Source organism: Artemia franciscana, chromosome 9, assembly GCF_032884065.1.
Source record: "Artemia franciscana chromosome 9, ASM3288406v1, whole genome shotgun sequence".
NCBI classification, from domain to species: domain Eukaryota; kingdom Metazoa; phylum Arthropoda; class Branchiopoda; order Anostraca; family Artemiidae; genus Artemia; species Artemia franciscana.
This window is the reverse complement of record NC_088871.1, coordinates 47,443,256-47,470,938: the sequence shown is the minus strand read 5'-3', so window position 1 is coordinate 47,470,938 and position 27,683 is coordinate 47,443,256. Positions and strand designations below refer to the sequence as shown.

The 27,683-nt window shown below is 35.5% G+C and overlaps 1 protein-coding gene across 1 annotated transcript in view; it reads right to left on the bottom strand.

Moving 5' to 3' along the window:
* LOC136031498 (peroxidase-like) overlaps positions 1–27,683 on the bottom strand; it is an 80,323-nt gene that overhangs the window by 31,414 nt on the left and 21,226 nt on the right. The window contains exons 4-10 of the mRNA XM_065711152.1: positions 23,659–23,777; positions 20,751–20,959; positions 18,259–18,432; positions 16,543–16,736; positions 13,760–13,961; positions 9,994–10,191; positions 1,957–2,104 (exon numbers count right to left, since the gene is read on the bottom strand). Coding sequence (XP_065567224.1) covers positions 1,957–2,104; positions 9,994–10,191; positions 13,760–13,961; positions 16,543–16,736; positions 18,259–18,432; positions 20,751–20,959; positions 23,659–23,777 — 1,244 coding nt within the window. The remainder of the gene's footprint in view (positions 1–1,956; positions 2,105–9,993; positions 10,192–13,759; positions 13,962–16,542; positions 16,737–18,258; positions 18,433–20,750; positions 20,960–23,658; positions 23,778–27,683) is intronic.

The following is a 27,683-nucleotide window of genomic DNA, read 5'->3' as shown; positions in this document are numbered from 1 at the left end:
ATAAGAATAAAGCAGCCATTATCATCATACCACACCAAAATACTTGTGTATAACAGGAGCTTTCCAAAAAAAAAAAAATTAGAGTCCTCTTTACTTGTAGGGGCGGTACGAGCTTCTACGGATGATTGAGGTAAAAAGGAATAGTTCATTGCTTTTGGCCCAAATATTACATATAAAATGATCCACAAATTACTATTGTTTCTTGACATAGCCGCTCCTTAAAAAAAAGAGATCAATAACATGATGTCCAATGAAAAGAAAATTACCATTCTTAATAGAACTCAACCTAGTTTCGGATTTGCTTGAATTAATATTCGAAGCATATTTTTGGTCAAATAAAATATCAGAATACCTGTTTTTTAGTTAGACAGAAAAAAACAGCAAAAAGCGCTTATAAGGGCTTTGTCAATTCCAAAATTTCACCCATGGTACATAATGCCGTCAAATATAGCTGCTGTTAGCTTCATCACTCACTCTCAACAATAGTATATTTACATAATCTTTACATAAAGAAAATGTCGTTTCGTTCTCTTGGTTCCTAGGGACGACATAAGTTCCTAAAATGGGCTACTTCAATCCAAATTAGTGACCATATTTTAATTTTTAAGGAAGCTAAACTTGTCAAGAAAGGAAAAAAAAACATCGTATATGAATATTACAGAGAATTATGTGGAAGATCACTCAAACCATGATCACTCAGGAGAGGATTGGCGCTAGAAACTCACCATATATGTGCCTGCTTCTAAGTATTTTTAAACTTTTTTTTTATTTTCAGTAAGTTTAATTTGACTTACTTAAAGTTAGGGCCATAACTAAATATTCTCTGGTTAGAAGCAAGATCGAAACAATCAGCAGTGTACCCAATTTCACACCGTTTCAAGCGTAGAATAAAAAAGGATTGTCAAAATAAAGGATTGCTGTTTAAATTCCATTTGCTCCATTATTCATATAAATAATGGAGATGATGGTCAAAAAAATTTTCGTTAAAATTTTTCGTGTTAAGGTTTTCAACTTCTATCGCTAGAAGCTAAGAAGCTAAAATCGATCTCCCGATTTTACACCGTTTTAAGTGTAAGGAAATTACGTGTAATGTCACTAAAATCATGATTTTCCGAGAGAGGGCGTACCTTTACGCTAAAGTTTCATTTTTTGGCCCGATCCTTTAAGAACGACTCCTGAAACACATGGGCCGTTTGAATGGAATAAGAAGCTTTCTTAAAGCAATAGAAAATTTTGCGTATACTGAAGAGTGTCTTCAAAAAAAAAGTCTGTTTTAAGTTTTAATGCTACTCAGTACTTTGAATTGGAAAAAACCGGTCTTTTTCATTTTTTTTTTATTATTTAAATTTTTCACTTTAATTTTAAATATTCTCTGGTTAGAAGTTAAATCATAATAATCAGTAGCGTGCCCGATTTTTCAGCCTATAATCGGCAATGATTTTAGCTAAACTTTTACAAATGAAGTCTGATATGAAATTATAACTAAGACTTGTCATAGCAGCTCAAAATCCTGCTCATTGTGGCCTATGTTCTCTGTGAAAAATTTGGCATATTATTTTTCTTCTTTCCAATGTTTTAATATGTCAACGAGAGACAAAAATTGCACCGTCACTCCATAAATGAGGTTCAGTTCTATCAATTTACCGAACTAGATTTAAATACCGCACACAGGGCTTTTTAGATTAAATGTATTGACGATCCCTTGGCAATGAGATATCCTGAGGGGAGTGGGTATCACTTGAATGTTTTCATATAGTCTTTCTCATAAAAAATTTAAAACCCATATTGATCAAAAGAGTCTCTGTTAGAAAGACAAAAAATTAGGGCGTAAAATAATATTTTTTGAGGTTTCTGTGACGTTGAATGAGGCAGATCAGACAATTTACCTTTTAACCTTTGTACACTCACCAGACTAAAAAAAAAAAAAAAAAACTAAAAGAGAAAAATTGTTCTTACTGTATATGTCCTTGAATAAGGCTATGGCCCATCCTGAAAGCTGCAGCGGCAAATTCATTTGTAATAGTTGGGTTGATACTCGGATCGTAGTCACTGAAATACCCTGAGGGGAGTGGGTCCAATTTGAAAGTTTTCATATAGTCTTTCCCTGAAAAAGTCCTAGAAATTTAAAAATTCAAGCCCAGTAAATGGGTATTTTCGTCTAAAAACATAAAAATCAGAAATTTCTGCTACATGAATAAGTTAAGAAAGGATGACTTGAGGAAAACGAGGGTGATACAGACAGTGATTCCTATAGCCAATTCGCTCATGATGTACATTATTAGCACATTTGCTATGTTAAGTAGTGCTGAAAAGTTTTAATATTTTTTGCTAAAATTAAGTAAATTTCAAGTACTCTACTTACCACTTAATTATAGTGTTTTTTTTATGTCTTGTGTATTATTTTATTTATTTACTAAACTTCTTCAGTTTTTATTGTCTACGTACATGGGCATAGCTAAATTTTTTAAGGGAGGGATGGACTGTCCAGTTAAGGAAAGAAAGACAAATACTGAGATAACATTCAATCTCCCTGTCTTCAGTATCAATATCCCAAGGCAAGCTATACCGGTAAGAATATACCGTTTACTACCTTACTTTATTTTACAACTGTTTCTGAGGATTTTAGTCTGGGTAAGGGGGTTTCTCACGGTTGGTTTTGAGTTTTCAAAAGCAACAATGATTTTTTTTTTATTTTAATTAGCTGTTAATTTCCTAGTTGAAATATGCTTAGCTATTAATTATGGGAAATTAATATCTAGGCCAACCTTCTCAAAGCAACCGAGACAACATTCAATCTCCATGTCTTCAGCATCAAAGTCCCAAGGTAAGCTTACAAAGGCAACCGAAGAAGACAATGTTTTGAATGAATGAATGATACTTTATTAACAAAAGAATTCTCACAGCATCAAACTACCGAAATTGTCGTTTTCTGTCAGATAGCCTACACTGTATATAAAAACAAACAAAAAAACAAAAGTACAGTATAAAAACATACAGCGATGGCCCCGATTGGCCTGTCAAATAAAAATGAAACAAATAAACCGACACATTAAAAATACAAATGACACATTAACATAATACATTACGATTTTCTTTTATTTATTATTTCAACAAACGCTGGCACGAAGCTCTTTCAGAAACCCTTAATTTGAGAGATGTAGAATCGGGGTTTTTATGTACTTTTGATCGAGGTAAACAGGGTTTTGGTGGGCAATAGGGGCTGGGAGTATACATTGAAAGCGTGGGCTGCAACATAGATTATTCCCGAATTTAGTGCAAAGAGTAACACGTCGAGCTGCCGAGGTAGGGAGATAGGACTCCTTGACGAGGAGAATGTAAGGTATTTTGTCCCAACCGTGAATAATTCTCAGGGCTCTCTTCTGGATAATTGCTAGCCTATCATACTAATCCATTGTAAGGCCAAAAATCCACACCTGGCAAGCATACTCAAGCAGTGGACGGATAAAAGATATGTAAAGGCGGAGGATGGGCTTTCGAGCATGAAAGTTTAGCAAATAGCTCAAGAAGAGACAGAGATGCACCAGCCTGTCTAACAATAGAAAAAATGTGGGCCGCCTATTTCAAATCGCTAGTCAGTACGATCCCTAAGAGTTTAGTGTTTGTAGTGATTATTTCATTAGGTATTGGAGCTGTAGACGATGGCTTTGATTTAAGAAAACTAAGGGTCATGATGTTAGATTTATGTAAATTCACTTTTATTTTCGACTGGACTACTTCACTTGCAACGTCTTCGAGAATTTGCATGGCACTGTTCTTAATATTTCTTCTGCACTTTTCGAGCAATGACGTGTCATCTACAAACTTCGATTGATCGGCTAATTCATTAGCAAGATGGTTAGTCATTACTAAAAATAGTAAAGGACCTAAAAGCTTACCCTGCGGAACTCCGCAAGAAATAGGTAGTGAATCAGAATAAACAGCTTAGTACTTAACAACTGGACTCCTATTTGACGGAAAAGATGTAATAATATTGACTAGAAAAGGCGGTACTTTAAATTCATCAAGCAATTTTTTAACTAAAACGTTATAATTAAGAAGATCAGAAGCCTTTTGAAGGTCAACTAAAAGGAGATTGTTGAATCTATACTGTATATAAAGTAGTTTATATACAGTATAGAAGAGACTGACCAGGTAATGTGTCGTTGATAAGCTTTCATGTTACCGAATTGTTCTTCATCAATAAGTTAAGGGATCGTCTCTTTAAGCCAATCTGCTGCGAAGCTCTCTTAGAGTTTAAAGAATACTGGAGTTAAGGTAATTGGTCGGACTCCATAAATATCCAAACTAACACCTTGCTTCTGTATGGGTGTAATATATCCTTTTTTCCAGCAGTTAGGAATTGTCCCACTTCTAGTTATTGTTTTAGAACTATTTGATAAAGGCTTAGATAATTTATCAGGAAATGTTTTAACTAAACCAATCGGAATATAAAGGGGGCATATTGAAGTTCTCTTTAGGTTACGTATTTTCGCCTCAAATCCAACACGTTGTATTAATGGAATATCTTTGTCTGGTGCTAGGGAGCAGGGAATATTACCTGAGAGAGGAGGGATGTTTTTTAGAAAAGCGGCGAGGTGTTTATTTAGTCATTAGCTGTAGTTTCAGGGGAAGTTAAATCAAGATTTAAGTCAAAATTTTTGGTCGTTTCACCACTGATTTTCTTGACTCTTTTGTACCACTTCTTTGATCGTGCTTTAAAGAGTTTTCTTACTTTATTACAATAATACTGAACTGAAGCTTTCCCAATCTTTTTTGCAGATTTTTTCTAATTAGTTTAGCTTCTTCAGTTTCTCTTGGCAAAACAGTCTTAATTTTTGTCAGGTTAAACTTTTAAAAACATCGCTTATATACGGCTTATCATTAGAACATCTATTTTTTTTTTTCACCTAGGAAAATGGAGTGAATAATTGTTGATAAGCTTTTCTTGAAAAAGTTCGGCTTTCTTATTCGATTCTTTGGCAGAAAACACATCTTCTCCTTGCTCTTCTGAAAGAACATGTTGGAAAATTGAGCAGACCACTATCAGTAATTGATCGATACTTAATTTTCTGAAAGTGATCAACCAGCGATGAGCTTCACTCGTTCGGGTATAATATCTTTACATTGTTGAAATTGTCTTTTTTTTAGAATTTGTCTTTCGGAACCAAAGCCTCAGACGTGTCTGGTCCAAATTAATACATGGAAATTAAGGATATAAGCAACGAAAGTTTCGGTCGAAAGGTTTACAAAATGTACAAAAAATAATTTTAAGTTTTACAAGATGTTGGGTCTAAATTTTCAGATCCGATTTTAGACAGGTTTATTCCTGATTGTTAAACCTTAAAGAACAAAGGACAGTGAATTTGAAACCTAATGTGTTTTAAGTAGTTAAGTAGTAACTTATACAACCATACATAGCTTAAACCATTGGGAAGAAATCAGAAATTCAATTTTTAAAGGAAAAAGACCTTTATATGCAGTTATGCAGTTTTTGGTTGTAGTGGGTGCCATAAAAGAAGAAAACATGTGCGAAAAATCAGCAAACATTAAGCTAAAAACATATAGCACCAAATAGCTCCAGAAGGTGTAGCTCTCCTTTGAAGGCGTAGCTGTTTTTGCATTTAATAAATTGGCAATATCAATGTAATGCAGCACCGACGAAAATGTGCTCTAAATGTTGAAACATTCAAAGAAAATTCTTAGAAAACCGCAGTTTCATAAATGGATAGACGGAATATAGGTCTAGGGACCGAAAATGTGTTGTTTTGACATCCTTGATACTTTAAGTTTTCAGTATTTATCGGGTTTCAAGCCTTTGACGGTATTTTTTCCGATTTTTTTTCAGGGATCTAACTCTTTTCTTTCTTTCTTTGTCAACAGCGATATTTGAACACTTGAAACGGAATTCCGTTTAAGATCAGTTACCCTTTACAAATTAAATAATTTTTTTTTTTTTCAGCCCCGCTCTTGATTTTTCCCAAGATGCAAAAAACCTTGAGATAGTTATGGATAATAACATCAAGTGTCAAGCTGTATAAAATATAAAACAGTTGAAAATGTATATCTTAGCTCCGCCTCCTCTTCTTCAAAAACGCGGGAACAAAAATCACACGTTTATAAGGTCCTCCATCCAGTTTCTCTTCTTCTTGTTTTATTGTGGCTGTAACAATCCAAGTACTTACTTGTACTTGTACTTGGATTAGGACACAAGCTATGTAGCCCTCCCTGGCAACAGGGTCTGGCAGACTGTTGAATTCCATAGGTTACAGTCTTGGGCTGATGGGGTGATAACTTTGAGTCATGAAGGGTACCATCTGCGACCATGTCTCCGGAACCCGCCAATCGGTTCAACAGACTGTTGATGGGACGATAACTTTGAGTCATGAACGGTACCATCTGCAACCATGTCTCCGGAACCCGCCAATCGGTTCGATGTCCGATTTGACGGTGTTGAGCCAAGTTTCGGCTTGTCCTCCATGTAGTTTCCTTCAATCAGGTGCTGCTTTGCAGCGTAAACTTTTATTTGTAAAAGTCTTGGCCGGTCCTCGGTAAACATGGCCAAACCAGGACAAATTTTGGCGTCGAATGATAGTTGTAATGTCGTTCTTCTGGTCATATCGTGTGCGGATTATCATGTTTGGAATTCGGTCGCTCGCTGAGACGTTGCCCCAGTATGCTCCCCAGGAAGCTGTCTTTAAAAGTTTTGAGGGTGTGTGCCTCGGTGACTTTTAAGGACCATGTCTCACAGCCATACGATAAGATCGTTTGGACCAGGGCATCGTAGATATGGGTTCAGTTTTCCGGTGGATTTCCTTTCCTTTTTCATAACGGCTTCCACAACTAAGCAAAGACAGCGAAAGCTAATGCAATGCGACATTAAATTTCTTTGCTACATTCGCCGTTAATGTCGATGCACGATCTGAGATACTTGAATTTATTTAAACTTCAATCTGCCTTTGGTTAAGGGTTATAGGGGTAGAGTTTATATCTGGGGTATTAGGTATAGCTTTAGTGTTGTCAATATTAATCTTGAGCCATACTTGTATAGCAACTTCGGAGACTTTCAGAAGCATGTTCTGGGCTTCTCCAACGGATTCACCAAGAAGAGGAGCATCATCGGCATAATTCAGGTCGGTGGTACTGAAATCAGGGCTAACCTTGACTCCTTCGAAGTTTAGCATTGCTTTTTTCCATTACCCAATCGAAGGTGAAATTGAATAGTTCACTAGAGAGTATAGTTCATTATAGCTCATTAGAGTCGATATCGAATAGCGGGGAGAGTTCCCCATTGACCTGGATGCAGGCTCGTGTGTGGTGATAGTGAGCCAAACTTAGTCGTATGATCTTAGGTGGGACCCAATCCTCTTCCATCGTCATCAAAATTCCTCCCCGGATGCCTGAATCGAAAGCCGCAATGGAATCGATGAAGACAGCAACGGTGATTTGTTGATACTTGGCTCTATGTTCAAAAATCTGTCTGAGGGTAAAGAGTTAGTCAATACAGCCCGTGCCGGCTCGGAAACCAAATTGGTTAGGGCGGGCTCTTTTTTTGCGGATTTTGTGGAATCCGTTAAGCAGAATCATTGCAAAATTATTTCCCGTAATGTTCATTAGTGATATTCCTCTGTAATTTTTGCATTCAGTTCAGTCGCCTTTTATGAAGACCGGTATTATAACTGAGGCTTGTCATTCCTTGGGAAACCGTTCCTGAGACCAGATTAAGCCGAAGAGCTTCTGTAGTTTCTCAGCGAGAACAGGAACAGCTTTGTAGACTTCAGCCGGGATATAATCTGTGCCTGGCGCCCTGTGATTCCTCAGCTTCTTGATTGCCTCTTTGATCTCTTGTATTGAAAGGGGGTGAACATTGACGTTGCTCTACGAGGCTTATTGACTCGGTGGTACTGGGTTGTGGTTAGGATTACTTGGCTGGAGTGCAGTGGTGCTATTATTGGGAGGTCTTTCAGTAGAAGGGATGTTCTGATGGGGTTCAGCAGCTCCTGGAAGTGATACTGCCATCTTGCGATTACGTCATCTTTTCTTGACAGAAGCAATGCATCTTCGCATTTCACTCCAGTTGAGATCTTTTTTCTTTTCCCAGTTGCTTCTTTTAGAAGTTGGCAAAACTTTCTAGTATCTAAATGACTAGTATCCTTCTGCATATCTGCTGCAACATGGTCCCAGTGGCGTTGTCCATTGCGGCATGCGGATTTTTAGCATTCTTTTCTCGGTATTTTGAACACTGTAGACTGGGTATTTCCGATCTGTTTTTTCTGATTCAACAGCTTGATGGTTTCTTCTGAGATTCACTTTTTCCGCTTCTGATTTAGCCTGCCAAGGACATTTTTAGAGGCATCTCCTGTTGTCTCTGATCTTCCTGCATTTGTTTTCTATGTTGATGGTGGTTGGTTCGTTATCGTCGTCCGCGGATAAAATATCATAACTGCTGGATCATCCAGGCGGAACTCTTTTATTCTGAAGACATGCTACATCATATTTCGGAGGAGTATGAGTTCGTTTCCTGGAGGCGCGGTCTATGGTCAGGGAAGCTTTCAGCAGCGTATAAGACATTGGTTTCACAGATGAGAAAAACAGGAAAACATTTGTGAATTCTTATTACAATTGACAATATTCTTATTCAGTAGAACGATGCTTGGGTTAAAATTTGAGGATTTTATTAATATATTCAGATTATTCAAAATATTAATTTGAAATTAGCATTAATATCCAGTTTTCACATAAAGAGTCAATCTTTATTTCAGTAAAAATGAATTTCATCTCATTATTTGCCATAAATTAATAAATATTTCGCACCTGTAAATGATGGTAAGATAATCCTATTCTAATTCTTACTTAGTCTCATTATTTATCCCCAATTACAAACAACTCCTATTAGTCCCGTCATTTTTTCTAATCGTAATTACAGGTTGTATTTCTTTAATATTTGATTCATGGGATCAATAATCATTTTTAAACATAAAAAATAATCTAATACCAATCAATCAGAAATGGACTAATCGCACAATTTCGGGTACTTACTTTCGGTGCTATACAGCTGCAAGGGGCATACCTCCCTCCCTGGAGAAGCAATTATTGGAGCCTTTAATCGTTCTGAGTGATAAGGCTATCTAAATTCTATATGATGGAGGGGGGTTCAAGAATCTTTAAGGCGAAATAACAGTACATACGATAGCTGTTTGACAGAGAAAAGCAAGTCCTATTTAGATGCAGTAAAGCCTAGATAAAGAAGATAAACAGGACCAAATTTACCGCCTTGAGGATTTACATACTATTACAAAGTCGCCTATTTAATTTTTTTTGAATTTGCCGAACCTTTAGATTCTCAATTTTTTTTCAAGTTACCTAAATTACTTATTTCTTACAACTGGTTTATGCCCCATGGAGCGGACACTAGATTTGCCTCCACGCCCATTTGTTGCACAGAAGCATAAGTTTGGACCGTGAAAATACAATAATGCTGCAGAACTTAAAGAGTCTTTGATTATGGTTGTCGGCAAATAATGCCTTGCCTTTCAGATTACCTACCTACCTAACCAAATAATATTACCTGCCTTACCGAAAGGGTTTAGAAAAAAAAATCAGAAAGCAATTCATCCAAGCTCCGACATAACAGATATTACAGAGAAGTGCCAGCTCAGCTGTTTTGGGCGCGTTTACCAACGAGCCAAAGAAAATCGTACACCCGCAAACCACAGCACTCTGGGAAGAAGTATCCGGGGTAGCCAATGCATTACCTGATTAGCTACAGTCAAGATCAATCAAGAGCTAATGAGGGGGGTCTTTGCTGACATGGAGGGAGATGAGACTCGCCCTGGTGGCACATTGCCCCTCTCATTGCCGGTGACAGATCCACATGGCAATGAAAAACATGTGCGCTTCTAAGCACCGGAAAGATCTGAAAGAGATGGTATTGGAAGCGAGAAAATAATTAGAAAATAGCCGACACAATACATGCCATCAAAACTTAAATCATACCTAAAATAATAGGAAGCCACTCTTTATAAGTAATGTGTTGAATTTCGGCTATGACAATTCGTCGCGCTTCATGATACAATACTTCATCCGACCAATGTGGGTTTAACTTTGCAAGTTCATCAGCAACACGGTTGTGTTCCCTAACAAACACGGTATGTATTGCTGTCAGCATTGGCTGCTCATTTACTCTTCCGTCTCCTGGAAGAAAAAAAAATATGTTAAAATTTGCTTTAACTATAAGCCTAACTTGAAACAGTTTTTACGTGAAAATGTGCTATGCTTAAAGATATCTGAGAAACATCTCTATGAAAATTCAGAATTTTAACAGTTGAGGAGATTGTTCGTTGTTCCTCACTTGTTTTATTTTTTTTTTTTTTCTCCTAGCTCTTCTTATACTTATAAAATATTTACATAGCATAAAAATGTGAAGTTCGTCTTCCCTTTTTGTTTACAAACAAAGGTTATTTTAGGATTGTAGAAACTCCCAAACTTGATAACCAAGGTAGAGGAGATTTCAAGTTCCACCGTCAACACTATCTACCTATAATCTTCAGAACCCTTTTGCTAAATTTTACTCTGATTTTTATGTAAAAATTTGTAGCTATTATCTCAATCAGGAGCAAGTTTGCATTTAGCTACGAGTGGGATCCAGCTCATTTAAGGGCAAGAGGGGCGGAGGTGCTTATCTATAAGGACAGATGTTTTCAGAGCCCTCTAAAAAAAACAATTCTTTTCGTCGAATTTTCTAAATTTAAAAACGTGGTTGGAACCTAAACTCATTCCATTGCCTCTCCCCTGATCTGAACTAATTCATGCGGAATGTTCTAGTCTGATTTTGTACTAGACTTCATCTACTGCTTTGTCCAATTTGTTTTATTTTATTTTATTAAATGCTAAAAAACTGCTTAAATACAGTTTTTCTCCCTTTTTTAGGTATCTCAACTCATCTTCACGCTTTTTCTGTGCGTTTCCTTTGTTTCTGTATTTCTCCCAGTAGCTACAAAACATAATCCTGCTTTTTCGATACTGCGGTACTACGATTTGAATTTGGAATTCCTTTTCTTTCTTTTTTGAACCTAAATGGCGTTTCTGCCAAACATGTTTAGGTGTTTTCCTTAAGAATTAACAATTATCTTTTGAAGCAATCGTTAAATATCAACCTGGTTAATATTTTTTAAGATATATTACTTTTACTGCTTTAGTATTTTTTATCATAACATTCACTATGTTTTTACCATACCAACCATGCTCATAATGTTTACCATGTTTATTATCTTTGACACCATATCATTTACTTCGTTTGGGAATAGTATGCACTAGCATTTTTACTTTGTTCTCTTTCTTTACTAGTAACTATTTTTTACTATTCATTATTTTATAGTTCTGAAGTCAAGGTTCTGCAATATGTTTAGCAAAATCCTTAAGGACATTGAAGTAGTAATGAATTTTGTTTCTTTTTCGGGAAAGCTTTTCCTTATCATACACTTGACTTTGACTTACTTGTCTTATATCCCATCCGTCCTTTGTGGCTTTATTGGGGCTTTTTCACTTCTCACTATTCGTTGAATATGGTGACGGAATTCTGTTCTATCTGGTTCAAGACGCAGGAGTTGGGGGTGGTTCTAGTCATTAAAGTTGTCGTACCATCTCTTACGGGGTTGGCCCATGTACCATGTTGCCATCTCTTGCGGGGTGTGGCCATGTTGCGGGGGTCGTGTGCCATGTACCTATACTTCAAACGGGATTTTTGGGAGTTTATTTGATGATATTCGCTGGATATAACCAAGCCAGCGGAGTTGCTGACTTCTATTTCTATCCATGATAGAGTGCATGAGCAGTGAAGGAGTTTACGGAGGTCTTCATTGGATTCTCAGTCAATGTAGGTGATCCCTGCTACACGAAATAGACATTTTGCTTCAAATGCAGAGATTCGACGTTCGTCATCAGCTTTAATTGACCAAGTTTCACTTGCATACATAGAAATGGGGATTAGGAGAGAATTAAAGAGTCGAACCTTCAGTGATTTTTACAGTGATTTATACATTTCCAAACTGATGATAGGCTCTTGAAACTGCTAGTTCCAAGGCTCGGTCTGCACATGATCAATTTTGAGCAACCGTTGTTAGAGGTTAAAAGACTGCCGAGGTAGACGAAAGATTCTGCATTTGAAATTTGCTCTCCTTTTATGGTTTGCTGTATGACTCTGGGTGAGGAGTCTCTAGATACCCGCACGAGTTTGTTTTATCTGCGTTGACAACCATCCCAAGGGCTTCGGTTGCTAAAACTATCTCGTTTTTGTCTGTTTTAAGGAAATCTTCATGACTGCTTGTTTTCACAATGTCGTTTGCGTACGCTAGTTTGTCGACAAGTTTCCTTCCAATGAATGCGCCATCTGGTTTTAGTGAGTGATAAAGGTTCATTTAGAAACAGATGAGGGGATAGGAGGCAGCCTTTGAGAGCACCTGCTGACGTCTGGAACTCTTTAGTTGATCCCTTAGACGTCTCAACAGGAATTCAAATACAAATCAGCATGGTTCTTTTGACCTGCCAGGAGCTTGAGTCGTGTTACAAAGTAGATGATTATCTTCTGTTAAAAATATATCCATCGCATTATTTGGGGGTAATTGCAAATATAGAACAATACTAAGCGATTTCAAAGAAGATCGTGACTTTGTGACAGATATCTTTAAGGTACTTGAGAAAAAACTTGAAAAACCGAATAACTCCAAGGGACTGAAAAATAGGTAGTTCATTATTCGAAGTGTCTTGCAGAACATAGATTGGATCAGTTCTCCCAATTCAATCCATTCAACTTCTCAGTGAACTTTTATGTCGATTAAAAAATATAACATTTAAAGAACAATTTAACAGTTTGAAAAGACAAAAAAAAAGATGAACAGGAATTGTCATTGGGGTGAAGACATATTCATAGAATCATCCCAAGTGTAAAATTAAGCAGAAGCTATAGGAAAATATATTGGGTGGGGGGGTGTTTAAAAATATAGAAATTTCTAGAGAGGGAAAGAGTAAAATGATATACTTCTTGTGGTTAGGATTAAAACTTAAGCGGTAGTACTCGACAAATGCCATCAAATTATTTTGAGCTTCTTCAAAATAAATTTCAAAAAAACTATGGAAATAAGAAATAAGAATTACAGATATAATGTAGAACTATAGAAATTATAAATTCTAGCGTAGGGGTTCTAGCGTAGTTTTGCTGCACTATGGCCCCCTAAAGTGTTTCGTCCATAGATGCAGTTTTTGACAGTGAATCCGTTATTGGGTTGGTGAAAGCCAGCCCGTGCCTTAAAAAAAATCGACACACTCGATAGCATTACAGCCAATTTTTATAGTCCAATAATCAAAAAAATATATGAAATTATTCTAAAACTAAGATTAAATGTCCTACAACGTTTTTATTTATTTTATTCATCCAATTAGTTATAAGCTTAAAGCTTGTTAGCATAACATACAAAATGAAAATCAGAAATCATTGTCAAGGTTCAACATTTATTCCAATTATTTGTAACCCAAACTTGATCCTACTATTTCATCACTACATAAAAGGGTGATATAGATTTATTCTCTTCGAATTTTTTTCGTTCAAAGTCCAAGGATATGTAACTTTGTGCATAACTTTACACTTCTACGTGATTTTCTACATAGCTTAACGCTTCATTTCTACAGCTGCTGAAAACTTAAATTCTACTTTGTGCCTTTCGTTTTTGACAACCAATCCTGCCTTCTATTTCAGCCTTGTACTTACCTGCTGTGAAACAAACATCAGCAAGGCATTCATCTGCTTTTGCATGCTCTTTATTTGCAGCGGGTTTGGTGGGGAGCATCTCCCTGCCATTGGAGTTAGTAACGAACAACCTTCCATTTCTAAAAGAGCGAAGAGCCACAGCAACTACCTTTGTTGATCCATACACCATGGATCCATCAAGCCAATGAGTCAGTTGGTTTAGCTGTAAAGATTCAAACATTTAATATCTGCTAAGACTTTAGCGGTATACTATATACAGGGTGACGGGGGTGGTTTACTTATCTCATTTGCATGGCCTTCCAGTATTACTGTATTTCACCAGTAGATTCTATAAACTGTACCAAATGTCCCAGCATTGGAACCAACGGAATCAGGTTTCTGGTTTATTTTCGGTAAATAAGCTTCCTTTTGTTACTTTTCTCTTCACTTAAATCATGGTTTTTAATGGGGTGTTAGGTTTCAGATAGAAAAAAAGCTTGAATTTTTATAGATACTCAAATTCTGGCCATATGTTTCGCCATTTGTTCATTATTAACCTTTGAATAAACGATTGTGACTAAGATGGTATTTCCTATTTTATTTTTTGGGAGTGACTTATCATCAACAGTTGACTCATAATATCAAATTAGTAAATGAAAAAATTGCCAACTCTTCTTTCTTGATTTCGTTAGAATTTTGTTTCTGTATAAATAATAACTATTTCAATTTTTGAAATAAGTTTAAACAAAGTACCAAGTGGGAATTTAACGCTAACTGACCCTAAAACAGGCGACTATTAGATCACTAAACCATCGACGGTTAAGATAAAATTGTGAACGTTACTATATCTATATTTTTGGAGCAATTACTTTTTTCTTGACTTCTGGTATAGCCAATTTAGTATTTGTAATTTATTATTACAAACTTTTTTTTTATTTTTGGTCTAAAATATATTGATTTTTCTGTTTCTTCTCAACTTAGCACAAGTTGCTCATTAAATTCAAACTGAGCACAAATTTCACACCCAACGCATAAACGGTTACGAAATATTTTTTATTTTTTTTTCATTTTGCTCTTGAATTTTCTTATAAAATGCGCAAATGAAAAAAATAAGGCTTTTATGACCAAGTTGAAGGTTATTAACGACATGACAGAAAAGGGTGTAGGACTTAGAAATAAGCAAATTGATTTAGACAAGAGAGATCTCTCTTCCTTAGATTTTTTTTCTCAACCTCCCGATAGAGAACGAATGTACGTAAATAATTAGGGGGGGGGCATCATTCAATCATAAATCAAACATTCTAACGCCATTATTAAGAGGTGAGACCGATTAGAGGGCAATTTAACGCCCGCTGATTCCTACATGTATCCTTAGACACTCCCAGAGCCCTCAAAAGCCTCAGAAGGGAATTCCAAGATGGATGAACATTCAAAATAAGCAGCTCCAGGGGTAACATGATACTTATAGTACGAGAAACAAGGGTCGCATATTATGCAAGTAGTCCGAATAAAACAGATTGATCACAGGTATGTTTTAATAGAAAGAAGCAAACTTCACACCTTGTTAAATTCAAAGCCATGTTAGGATTTTTAATTTGTATGATTGAAAAATCTAATGTAAGGCCCCGCCCTGTCTACCCAGACATTGCTACTCTCTTTGCGGAAGCTCCACCATCGAGCACGTGTGTTCCATCTTTAGTCCTATTTGGTCAAAGTACATGTGATATGTCCCCGAGACCTTTCTATTAACTGTACATACACTCCACTCCAAACTCTATTTGGTCAAGTAGTTTGTACAATTTGCACTTCGTCTCAAATTTCTTTTGGTTTGCAGTGCGCACGCTACGTCTTCAGTTTCCTTTGGCGACAATTAGTATGCTTCGTCTCAAACCCTATTTGATTAAACAGGATACGCTTTATTTTCAGGCCCCTATGTCACGGAAATCCTTTATTTACAATCGCAGACAAACGGTCATTAGTTGTCTTTCAGACAAAGCTAGCATTATGCTGTAGCAATTCAGCTATTTTCTTTTTCTTCTGATGACTCTTTCTCTTCTTCCTTTTTTTACTTACATTATTTTTACTTTGTTAAATTTATGCTTAACATATCTTTTGCATTTTTTCGTGCGTTTATATTGTTTGGGTTTTATTCCCTTCTTTAGAGCATAAAACTTTGACAAGAAAAGCTTAAAGCCAGCTCAATGGATCAGTAATTGGATAGACTGGTTTCTCTATTTTAAACATTAAGAGCTTAAATTTTAAACCTTGTTTTTATGTATTATTTTCAAATATTATTTTTAGATATCTCAATTAAATATCAATAAGATTATTAAAGGGTTAAATATTAATAACCCGTATAACTTAAATGATCTTTATTATCTTTTTTGTTTTTGTTTTTTTATGTATTTGTGTGTAAATGTGAAACTTCGATCTACTCTATTCCCGAATACAAAAGCTAAGAACCCCCCTCCCCTTCCCTCCCTCCAGAAATTGACCTGAAGGAATGATTTTTCAGGTCTCTTTCTTCTAAAACTGAATTCCAGAAATTGTTTGTAATAGTTAAGAAGGCTATTGTCTCAGCATAGTTTATGCATATAAAACAATAAACTATGTGAAAACTGTGGTACCTGCTTTCCAGGACTTTAATGAAAGAAAGGAACGTTACGGCACATTTTAAAAATTATATAGGTTCAAATAAGGATAAATCCCTTTATTAGGATATTTAAAAATTCATGGTAAAGTAATTCATTGTAAAGTTTGCATACTTTTGAAGCATGCTAGAAATAAGAATGAAATTATCCTACCTGTTCTGCATATCCAAATGTACAGTCTGGCCTTGTGCCAATAAGAGAACGCACAAAGTTCATACATTTCCTGCCAAATTTGCTGTAAAATGGGTCATTGGATGGAATTTCAATTGGATAGCATTGTGAATGTCGAAGATTTTCAGGAATGGCCTTACCATCAAGAGTACAGCACTCAATCCCACTTCCATTTTCTAAAATAGCGAATATATTAAGAATGCAGCTTGAAGAAATGCCATCTTAAAAAAAACACATAAAGAATAGTAAAAGAGTAGGGAATACAACAAGTGCAACCAAACGGTAAAAGAGAGCTTACTTGTAAAAATATTGTGCTATTCGTTCTTTTTACTTGCTTAAAATTTCATACAAATAACCAATGAGCTTTTTTAGTGCTCTTACAGGCTCAAAATTTGACGCTGAAATAGCAGCTACATAAAATGACGGGTAAAAAAGGCTAGATGCTTTGGCTTCCTTTCTAACTTGCAATTAATTAGGAGTGTGATTGGCTCAAGACAAGGGGACAATTGAAGTCCCGAAAATAAACCATTCAAATTAAATGATACAATTTAACAGAAAAGGATAAGACAATAACCTCTCCTTTTGATACAACTTTTTTGGTGCAATAGCCTCTTCTTTGATGAAACCACTAACACTAAAGAGATATATGATAATAATATTATATTGAAAACTAGTCTATGCTGGTTGAATGTGCAGGCAGCAAGAAAACCTTTTTTTTTTTTGTCGATAAAAGAAGAATTCGGGAGACTAATTTCGAAAACGCTTTATTGCACGCAGGGTTTATTTCACCACTTTGACACCCCTTTCTCTATTTCGAGGAAGCTGTAGATTTTAATATGCGTTTTAATCATAGATGTTGTTCTATAAAAGGCCAAAATAAAAATTGTAGATTGCCCAGTCAAAGAGAGGGACTAGTGTAAAAGGGACTAGCGATTCAAAAAATTCCCGTTTATTTTAGTGACTTTACATTTTACACAGAAAAAGTGATCGGTTTACTTTTCATTCTTCTTATTTCACATGAGAATAAAGGGAAATGAATTAGGTTTTAAAAAGACGAAATTGCAGAGCTATGTTTTCTGTCATACGTTTAAAGGATAAAAAGGAGTGGTTTACAACAAGATCTGCTGCGTCTTTTCGATCATCAATGAAATTACAGCACAATTTTTACAAAAAAATTATAGGAAAGTTACATTTCTATTTCTTTCTGTCCAAACCTAGCTGTCCTAGCAAAGTAGTCATCAGGGCCGGGGTCCTGGTTTCCCTGATTTAATTTTGGACAAGGGTCCGTGGCACGTTTCTGGAGGGTACTTTGAGAAGCCTGGGGAAGCTGAATAATAATGGTATTGGAAAAAGCACAGGATGGAAAGTTCCCCAACTCCCCACAGCAGTTCCTAATTGAAGAGCTATGACCAGAGATCAGCACCACCAATTTGGACCATGAAGTATAGAGCCGCATCCTTACACTTTGTTTCTTGAGAAAAGCAGCCACACTCCACTGTTTCCTGATCTATAGAACGTGCAGACCCTGGATGGAAAATTTTTCCTTTTCAATTCGAAGCTAAAGAACGATTATTCTTTGGACAGAACTTTTAATTATTGTATAATGTAAAAAAGAAAAGTGGTCCAGACAGCTTAAATAAATACTAAACAGATTTTACGCTCCAGAATATGCAAAATTTACATAAAGCAGAAACTTACGGAAAGTAAATATCGGCACATGCGTCAGATCATGATCAATAAACTGTCCCCATTGCATAACCATCAAAGTAATATCTTTGTGTGGATTGTTGAAATCTCCAAATACATTGGCACTCACAAAACGTGCACTGGGTAGATCCTTACCATTTTTCGCTTTTCTCGGGGCCCAAACACCTATAATAAGAAGCAGAGTAGGTCTCCAAATAAGAGTAAATTAAAAAATCAACATAAATTTTGCGCAGAACCGATGCCTACTACATCTATACAATAACAAGGAAGGAGAAAAATTATACCTTCGTTAGTTTGTAATTGAGAGCGACAATAACCATCAAGAAGAAGAACATGATAGAGTTACAGCGACGTTTTCGAATGTTTGATTAATTCATTAGCTGAAAAATAATGCTCTGAAATACCCCTAGGCCATATAAGAAATTGTTCTTGTTTACTTTTTGTTCCTTGCCATTATCTGGATTATGAGCCAACTGTTGATGAGAAATAGGCACACTTTACAATATAAAATAGCACTAAAATGCAAAAAATGTTAAAGAACAAAACTTCCGCAGGGCAGCAATATTGCAAAAAAGAAATAAAATCCTTGGTTTCCCCTAAGTTTTACTGAAATCCTTGATTATGTCTTCTAATATTTTTGCTTCTCCCTCAAGAGTACCAACTAAAACCAGGATTAATAGAGTAGCCTTTGAAATAAAAATTGTCCTGATTTTATTGGAACATATGGTTCTCCTTCATAAAAAAAATTAACAAATAAGCTGAAAATTTAAAATTAGCTGCGTCACATAAAATTTTGAAATAACCCAGAACAGCCTATTCCTCCCAACCGTCCATTTTGAACTCCTTTATCTTACACTAAGTTTTTAAGGATTAACAATTTGAATATCAAAATTGAGCAAAATCAATTTGGAATTATTGGCAAAGGGATAGAACTTAGTATAGCATCGCTTATTAGTATAGCTTAGTATAGCATTCTTCAAGAAGAATGCTCTCATTAACCTTGATTTACCATTTACCTCTTTTTAATGTACCTTAACACCTCCAACGCTATTTTTACGACTTTTTGCCAAGCATTACCGGTCAAACTACCATGCATGCCAAAAACAAAATAAGTCAATAAACTTTCGGTAATAAAATCTTTCACCACAATAAAAACATTTCAATAAAGTTGTCTGTCGTGTATGATTATGATACTTTGATGACAAATTTAAATACCTCCAAGCTGTCAATGGTAACTCAAAGACGTTATATTACGATCTGCCACTTCTCCGCCGTTTAGCCATTTTAATGAAAAAACCGACACCTAATTTTAGGACTATTGCACCTATATTCGCTTGCTTGGAAAATAAGATATGTTAATACACCTGACTTTTGCAGTTTGCCGTATCTTGTACGGCTGAAAGAACGTTAAGTTTCATTTGTGAAAAAACTTGTTTTATCATAATAATAAACAAACAGAAAGCACTTTTTTCAGTTTTTCAATTATTCTGAAGAATTCATGCTGTATAATATGAAGTTTTGGAGTTGCCACTGGCGGTTTAATAAGAACTAGAAAATACCGATGAAGCAACCATAATTAGGTATTATAGACAAATTCATTGAAAAAATGTTTAGTAGCAAAAGTCAGGTGTATTAACGTTCCATCACCTGAACAATTAAAAGAAACAAAGGACCGGCGATATGTCTTTCATAATTACAAAAGACAAACTGAGGCAAAAACTTATGCATATATATATTTGCATGTATATTGGCGGAGAAAGGTAAATTCTACGCTAATGCAATTATTCCAGTACATCAATCCATCCAGTACATCTGTGATTTGGTTTCGGTGGGGTTTAGTGGTTTGACTCTGTATGCTCAGCCAGAATCGATCCAGCACTAAATGGGTACCTGGAGAAATATAAAGAAGGTAAATGGGAAGGGCGTGTGAAAGCATAGTATGTCTGGCCCCCAGCACCCTCACTGCACTTCCTGGCTGAAGGGCCATGAAACGGAGATCAGCACCGCCAGTAGCGATTGTAAAATTCAATGCAGTATTTAATTCTGTTTTTATTGATCCTTTTAGACTCTCCACAATGGCTACCGTGATTTTTTTTTGAAGATATTTTCGTACTTAAGAAACAGCGCAAATGAATGCAAAAACGGGACTGGAAAATGGCCAGCTGAAATTTTTATTGAAAAAAGAGTTAAGGGCAAGATCTATCCAGGCTCAGTATCCAACATAAATAATAAATTGATAATGGATTGATAAATTCTTTGTTCAAAAGGGAATCTCATTACCAAAACGAAGTATTTTGTTGGCTTTTTTTTTCCTTCTCTATGAAAGTTTTTATTTTAAACTAAAATCTATTGAAATGCCCCAACACTTGTTTTTCTCTTTTTTTTTAATTTTCAGGCATATTTTCAACTAAATTTTTCTCAAGCAAAGTACAAGCAAAAATAACTAACAAAACTAAACTTTTAACCGTTTGTTTTCAACTTACCATCTTTGAAGTCCGGATTCGATATCCTTTGCAATATCGTTAATGATTTCCCCCATCTAGTATTTATTAGGTTGTTGCAAGAGCCATCTATAGTTCGATATTTTGAAGGGGCACAGAAAAGCTGAGGAGGGCAAACATCCTTTAAAACAGGCCTAAAAGAAACGCTTTGGAGACTTTGAGCTGTTTCTTCTTCGCTTAATTCGGATCGTCTAGAATTAAAAAAGAGATATTAAATATTCACAAAATGAACTGAAAAGCAACCAATTATGAAGAAATTTTTAAAGACAGCTTGATGGCTACAAAAATATACATTTTACGTATATATTGGGGGCTTTCAGATCTGTTAACTCCCTATCACCCTATATCTCAAGATTCTTATGATTTCCCTGTAGGTTCTTATATCTTCCATTTTTGCTTTGTTTTGAAATCCCCTCCCATAATATAAGAAAATACTTGTTCCCGAAAGGCTATCACAAACTCTAACAGGGTCAAATTTGCTTCTCATGTCGAATAAAAATGTAAAAGCAAAAAAAAAACAGAATCAACAAAAAAACTAAAAAACCAATTGAAAGCGAAAAATGTCATGCATAAAATGACCAATAAAAAATCGAAATTTGTAAAATGTGGTATACGAAAAGAGCATGTCCAAAATTTAATAAAAATAAATCTTACACAATGAACATTAAAAAAAACGAAATCAAGATGCATGTTTGATCTGTTCTACCCCACAAATCTGTCTGTTCTTATTCGTGAATGGATCTGTTCTGCTCCATACAGAGAGGGGATTCAATTATATATGCAAGACAAGTTTCTCGGTATCTCTTTGCGTAAAATTTTGGGTACTTGTCAGTTATTCCAACCGCACTCAAGTCGTGAAGTTTGATTAATCATAATGACATATACCAAAATATGATAAAAATAAATTCTTTGGAAACAAAATTAAGAAAACTACAACAGAGAATTATGGAAAACAGGCCACCCAGAACGCCTTATACTGAATATGTAACCTAATCTAAACAACTCTATATATTAAACATTCAGTTACAACATACCTATATAGTAGTTTATCCTACTGAGACTAAGCTGATTATTTCCAAATGCAGACAGAGAAGCCGGTTTTAAACAGATCAAGAACTTCAGTGTTGTTGGGATAACTGAGAAGAACCAAAATTTGATTTGGGTAAAGTGTGACTTTTGTTGAAGCACAACAAGGGAGCTGAGGTGTAAGGGGATATGAGTGACAAATTAAGAGTAAATTTGTTCTGGGGCTATGGAGAGCACTATCATCGAAACATTATCTAACTTTTGTTCTTTATTTTTCTAGGGTGAGTGAATAAGAAATATATAAGGAAGTTTACCTTCATTAAAGACAATTCTTGGGCATTTTGTTCAAACTACCTCTATTCTGTCCAATAGTTCTTTGGAAATGCCAGGAATCCAAATGCCAGGAATCCAAATAGGAAAGGTTTACTCAAAGATCAGGCGTAGAAATAAGAGTAAACTTTTTAAGGAGTTTAAGGAAGGACAATGTTATTTATACGGTATAAGATATCATTTATACGGTAATTCTATTCAAAATTACTTAATATTTGCAAATCCAATAATTTCTTAGCTGTAACTGACATTTTAGGGCCGTAGGGCAAATGAAAGAAGGCGGGACTTTTGCAAAGTCTATTATTAAAATCGTTGATTTTAAAGGACAGATTGTCATATTAGTGCCAGCTTTATCTGATATATTTTCAGCTTTTGTAGAATGTCAATTAGACAGTTAAATGCCTAAAAAATTCCAACAACCTAAAGCCAATTACCCCAGCGATATGAATTATATGGAGTTCCTCCGATTACAATTATTTATGGGGTTAGTTTGTAAAGTTTTTTTTTATGTGTCTGCTCTTTTTTTACAGCTCATTTAAGTTGTAAAAAAATGCATAATCAGAGTAACAAAGAATCTCAGAAGAGCAGCACTTTGGCCACGAGAGTCACATGCGGCTCGCGAGCTGCAGGGTGCCGACTACGGAGATGAGTAAAGCAGACTTTTAGATATAGATCTACAGTCCAAATTAGGTATAATCTAATGAAATCTGTAAATGAAGGATTTAATTTTTACGGTGATTTCAAATATGTAAAATGCATTGATTTTAAATTTACCCTCAATACTTAAGTTTGTGTTTACAGTCCAACGGAATTGAAAATTTTATCATGCACAAATTCTGGTGAGTTATTCTAATGTCTATTTTCTCTACCTTTCTATGGTAGCACTTCTTTCGCATCTCTGCCACTAGATTTCTCTTCCAGATATATTTTTCTTCTTTATTATGATTTTATTCTTCTTCTTTTTTTTAATGAAGATGTACCAAAGGTATTTTTCGGGTGGTAATTTTGCTCGCTTCACTTTTTAAATTCACCCTTCCCTGATTGATACTGTATCTGTCTGCTTGCTTCTATAGCTTTAAGTTAAAAATTTTAGAAACAGAACTAAGATCACTGGCATGGTTAGGGAGGGGAAAAGCCCCCTGGATCCATAACAATTTACGTCCCTATTATGTATTTATTTCAATTGGCGAATAGCACCTATAAAAGAAAATTGGCTAGAATTGCATCCCCAAGCTCCTTCCATATACTTTTCGTAGTTATGTAAGCTGATCAGGCGTTAGCTTTCTAAAAGTATGCTCTAGTTTCTTATGGATTCGGAAACACCAAATACAAGCTTTTTGAAAAATGTTGGATAAAACGCCGTAATATCGGTGGGACAGGGGGGGGGGCACTGGTTCAAAGCCCTTTCTCACAGATTACATTCTTATTAAAGTTGTATATCCCCTCGAGTATGATTTTGTTGCATCAAGTTCGGTAAATTCACCCCGACTAAAAATGTAGGTAGCCTAAACAAAATGACCACATAGATACTCACTGCTGTTGCAGCTGTCTGCTTGCTTCTATAACTTTAAGAGCTCCTTGTGACAGTTGAATGGCTTCAGATGTTGTTTTGAAGAATTGGAATTGGCCGAAGGACGGTGTTCCTTTCTTGACCTGTAATTAAAAAATGTTTTAGTCGACATTCTAGAATTCTTTTCCTTAAAAGTCTTCATAGAGTATGACAAGTATTTCAAGTTACATTCCTTTTCTACTGTCAGCTTAAAAAAAATAAGATCTTTCTAGCAAAGATCTTGGGGCAGATCAAATGAAAAAAAAATAAACATTATGGCAGCATATCCACCATATCGTTTCTGGTGCAGAAAAAATTGAAATAAATGCACAAGAATCTGAAAACATGCGAAAAGTTAAAACATAATAATTAGACTGAATCCAGAAAGGAGCCAGAACGAAAGTTGGGATCTTAGAATTTCAAGTTTTTATCAATTAATGCTAATGCCTTTCTCCGCATATTTGCCTCTGGCAGACTATGCAAATTTATAACTTGTGTAGATCAAAGATCCAACGTGTAATCTATCATGCTGTTTTCATCCTTTATGGCCCTTACTCTTGGAGCTGTAATTATCACTTGACCCAAGGAGGCATAGAAAGGCACCGTCACGCAAGGAGGCACAGGAAGGCACCGTCACGCAAGGAGGCACCTTTCGGTCGCTTTAATTTATAAAGCTATGGCAAAATCTTAACTGTATTCCACGTGAGGCTAGGAATGCCCGAATCACACAATGGATTGGTTGGTTTAAATTTGTTTTGATCTTTAAAAATGGCACTGGGGCTAAATAATTTTCAATCGAATGAATCTGATAAGTAGTGTTTTTTTATGGAGTGAAACATGATAGGCCGAAGCCTATTATTTCTTCCTATAAGTACTATCCCAAGAATAAAGGGGAAATGGAATCGGGTGGAAAATAGCGGCTTTTTTAGGATCAAACACTGCTAGTACCACAGGTTACGAAACTTTAACAGCTTAATATCTTTACCTGAAAACACGAATTAGTTTAAATTTTTTCTTCCTTTCTTTTTTCATCGAGATGACTTAATTTCTTAGCCTCCTCAGTTACCCATAGCTTTTTGATAATCAAATGACCACCCCCTTCAGATATCGCGCGAAAAATTGTTGATATGCCTCGATAAAAGTGGGAAAGTGGTTTGCTTTTAAAAGATTAAGCCTTAACAAAATCCTTTGAATCCCTTTGCAGTTTTGGTTAGGTGCAGCTACGATCCATTATTCGGAATAAAATACCTTAAAAGCAATAGATAATATGACAGCTCCAAAGTAATACTCTAATTCTTAGGCTATAGGCTATACTGAGAATACATTCATGACTTTAGTCTTGATAATAATAAATGCTTAGAAGAGTTTAGGTTTCAAAATGTTCATTTTGGGCGTCGTCATTGCCGTCATCAACCGGAAAACTGTCATGTATTGCCAGAGATATTGAACTTTTCTGTGTTTGCTCAGTTGACGAATTGGTTCAGGAAGTAGTTTTCTGAGTCTTTTACCAACTGATTTGACATGGTGATTTGAACTTTGCTGTATTTGCTCAGTTGATGAATTGATTCAGGAAGTAGTTTTCTGAGTCTTTTACCAACTGATTTGAGATGGTGATTTGAACTTTGCTGTATTTGCTCAGTTGATGAATTGATTCAGGAAGTAGTTTTCTGAGTCTCTTCCCAACTGATTTGAGATGGTTTGTTTTTATTTTTTAAGGAGCGTCTTGTATTTACTTCCCGGTCAGAACTCTTGTGCACGTTTTGGCATGCAATCTGACAAATCAAACATTAAAGCTTATGTGGATGTGAAACGAATTCTATTAGAATAAGATATTTTGGTACAAGTTCTTCAACTATATCCTAGATGCACATAGAATCTGCAGTCACATATAAGGTGTAGCTGAGGGTCAATCGTGATGGAGAACTTCTTCTCCAGTCGTTTTACTAAGTTTTACTAGCTCAACGAGCATTGAGAGACCCCTTAAATCGTGTTGCCGACAATAAAATAATTCATCCGATTACCTTAAAGCAAGATTAGCGTATTAACACTAATCTTGATCCATACAAGTGGATCTTAAGGATGGTCAATGGATAACCAGGATGTTTAGATGATCAGTTTTAATACGTTAAGAAACAAAGGAGCTGCTTGACACACGACCCAAGATCCCGCATACTCATAATGACTTAATAACAAGAGACGTCATGTCGCATAACTTCATTTCCCACTTATTTTTTTTTCAGTACCTTCTTCAACTGAACGTGATTCTCTTGCACAAGAAAGCTAGGACCACACTTTTAAAGCCTTCTTATATGCACCCTGGGCTTGGCATAGTATCAGGGGATTTGACACAGGGGTAGTGGGTCATAACTTAACAACCAGGATGACCAATTATGGCCTTTAAATCTGACTTTCCGTATCGCGTCAACGACTGCCTAAAGAAACTTTCTATTTTTTTGCAAGCTGATTGGTATCTGTAATTCAAACAAGTCAAGAGCTAGGTGTGCTCCCGAGCACGGAGCATATTTTTCCAAAAGACATTCCGCACTCATATTCCAACCTGCTCGGGCCGTTACCCAACCTGTTCCATCCTTGTCTCCCGTTGGACGCTGAGCCTGCAGACATTAAAAAAAAATTCGCCTTCATTACAAAATAAAAATAAACAAAACCTCTCACTAATTTCACTCTTTTATTATTTAGTATTGGTGCTGCCCGATTTTATATTTTTTTCATATTTAGTTTTTTTTTTTTTATGTCCGGGTTTTATCGTTTTAACTTGTTATGACATTTTCTAGTATTAATTATTAACTAATGTATTAGTTTTCGATGCAATAATTTCAATTTAGGTGGTTTTTTCAGTCTTTTAGTTTCCGGGTTTTTATAATTTTTTTGTTTGTCATGTTTTTATTTATTGGCTGCAAAATTTGAGTTTGGGGCTTGTGATAGCAATTTTTCATAAAATATCTTATTTTATCCTACGGCAAAAATACAAAAATATTTATTTGAACGAAATACAATAAAGCAACCGTAAAATGTCTTTTAAAGTTAAATTTTTACTCGGAAATTAATATGAACTGAGGACGCGAAAATGATGTTAGTCCAATATCCGAGTAAGCGCATGAAAAAATTAATTGTCTGCAAAATATAATAAAAGCAAGGAAACTTCGCGATAAAAATAAAACCTTTTAACAATAGTTTTTGTTGTCTAGGGACTCTTTTTCTATCATATTAAAGTAACATGAAATCTTTTTGCTGACATAACCAATAAGGTGCTTTTATTTCTTTTTTTATGACAGCGATGATTTCCGGATTTTATCATTCATTAAGTCAAGTGCCAAAGTAGAGAAAAAAAAACTGGGAGTGCCATTAATTATGTACACCGTATTTAAGATGAATAAGCAGATTTCTAAAAAATCATGTAGTTCGCTGACCCCAAAATTCATCATAGCTTCTACACTACTTTTCCCAAACTTCAATTTTACTTACAGGACAAATATATGTCATTATACTTAAAGTTAATAGATTATATATATTCTGATTTAACGAACAAGGATGTTTGAACGGCGGTCAAAAACATATGGCAATTTTCAGTCGATAACAAAACAATATCATTTAACTCCCGAAAAATCGAGCATTGTTGTTGGTGCAGAGTTGCCAATACACTTTGGCAATATAAATGGTAAAAACTAGACCTCCGTTGCCTGTGCAACGGGAAGTGTTGCAGCAACTGTGCCCTGTTCCTTAGGGCACAGTTGCGGAGCAACACGTGCAACTGTGCCCTACGGGACACAGTTGCGGAGCAAAAGTCTCCATTATGTCCTTCAGAGGACATTTTTCTAATGCGGCTTCGATTGTTATCTTGAAGCATCTTTGATATGGTTTTATTTCGAGCTCCTACTAAACTGAGTTTGGTAAAATGTTTAGCTGGTCCAGAAATAAACGAGAAACATCAATAAAAGTTCTATATGAGTTCATAATTATTTTATCTCTAAAACGTTTACTTCCGAAAATAG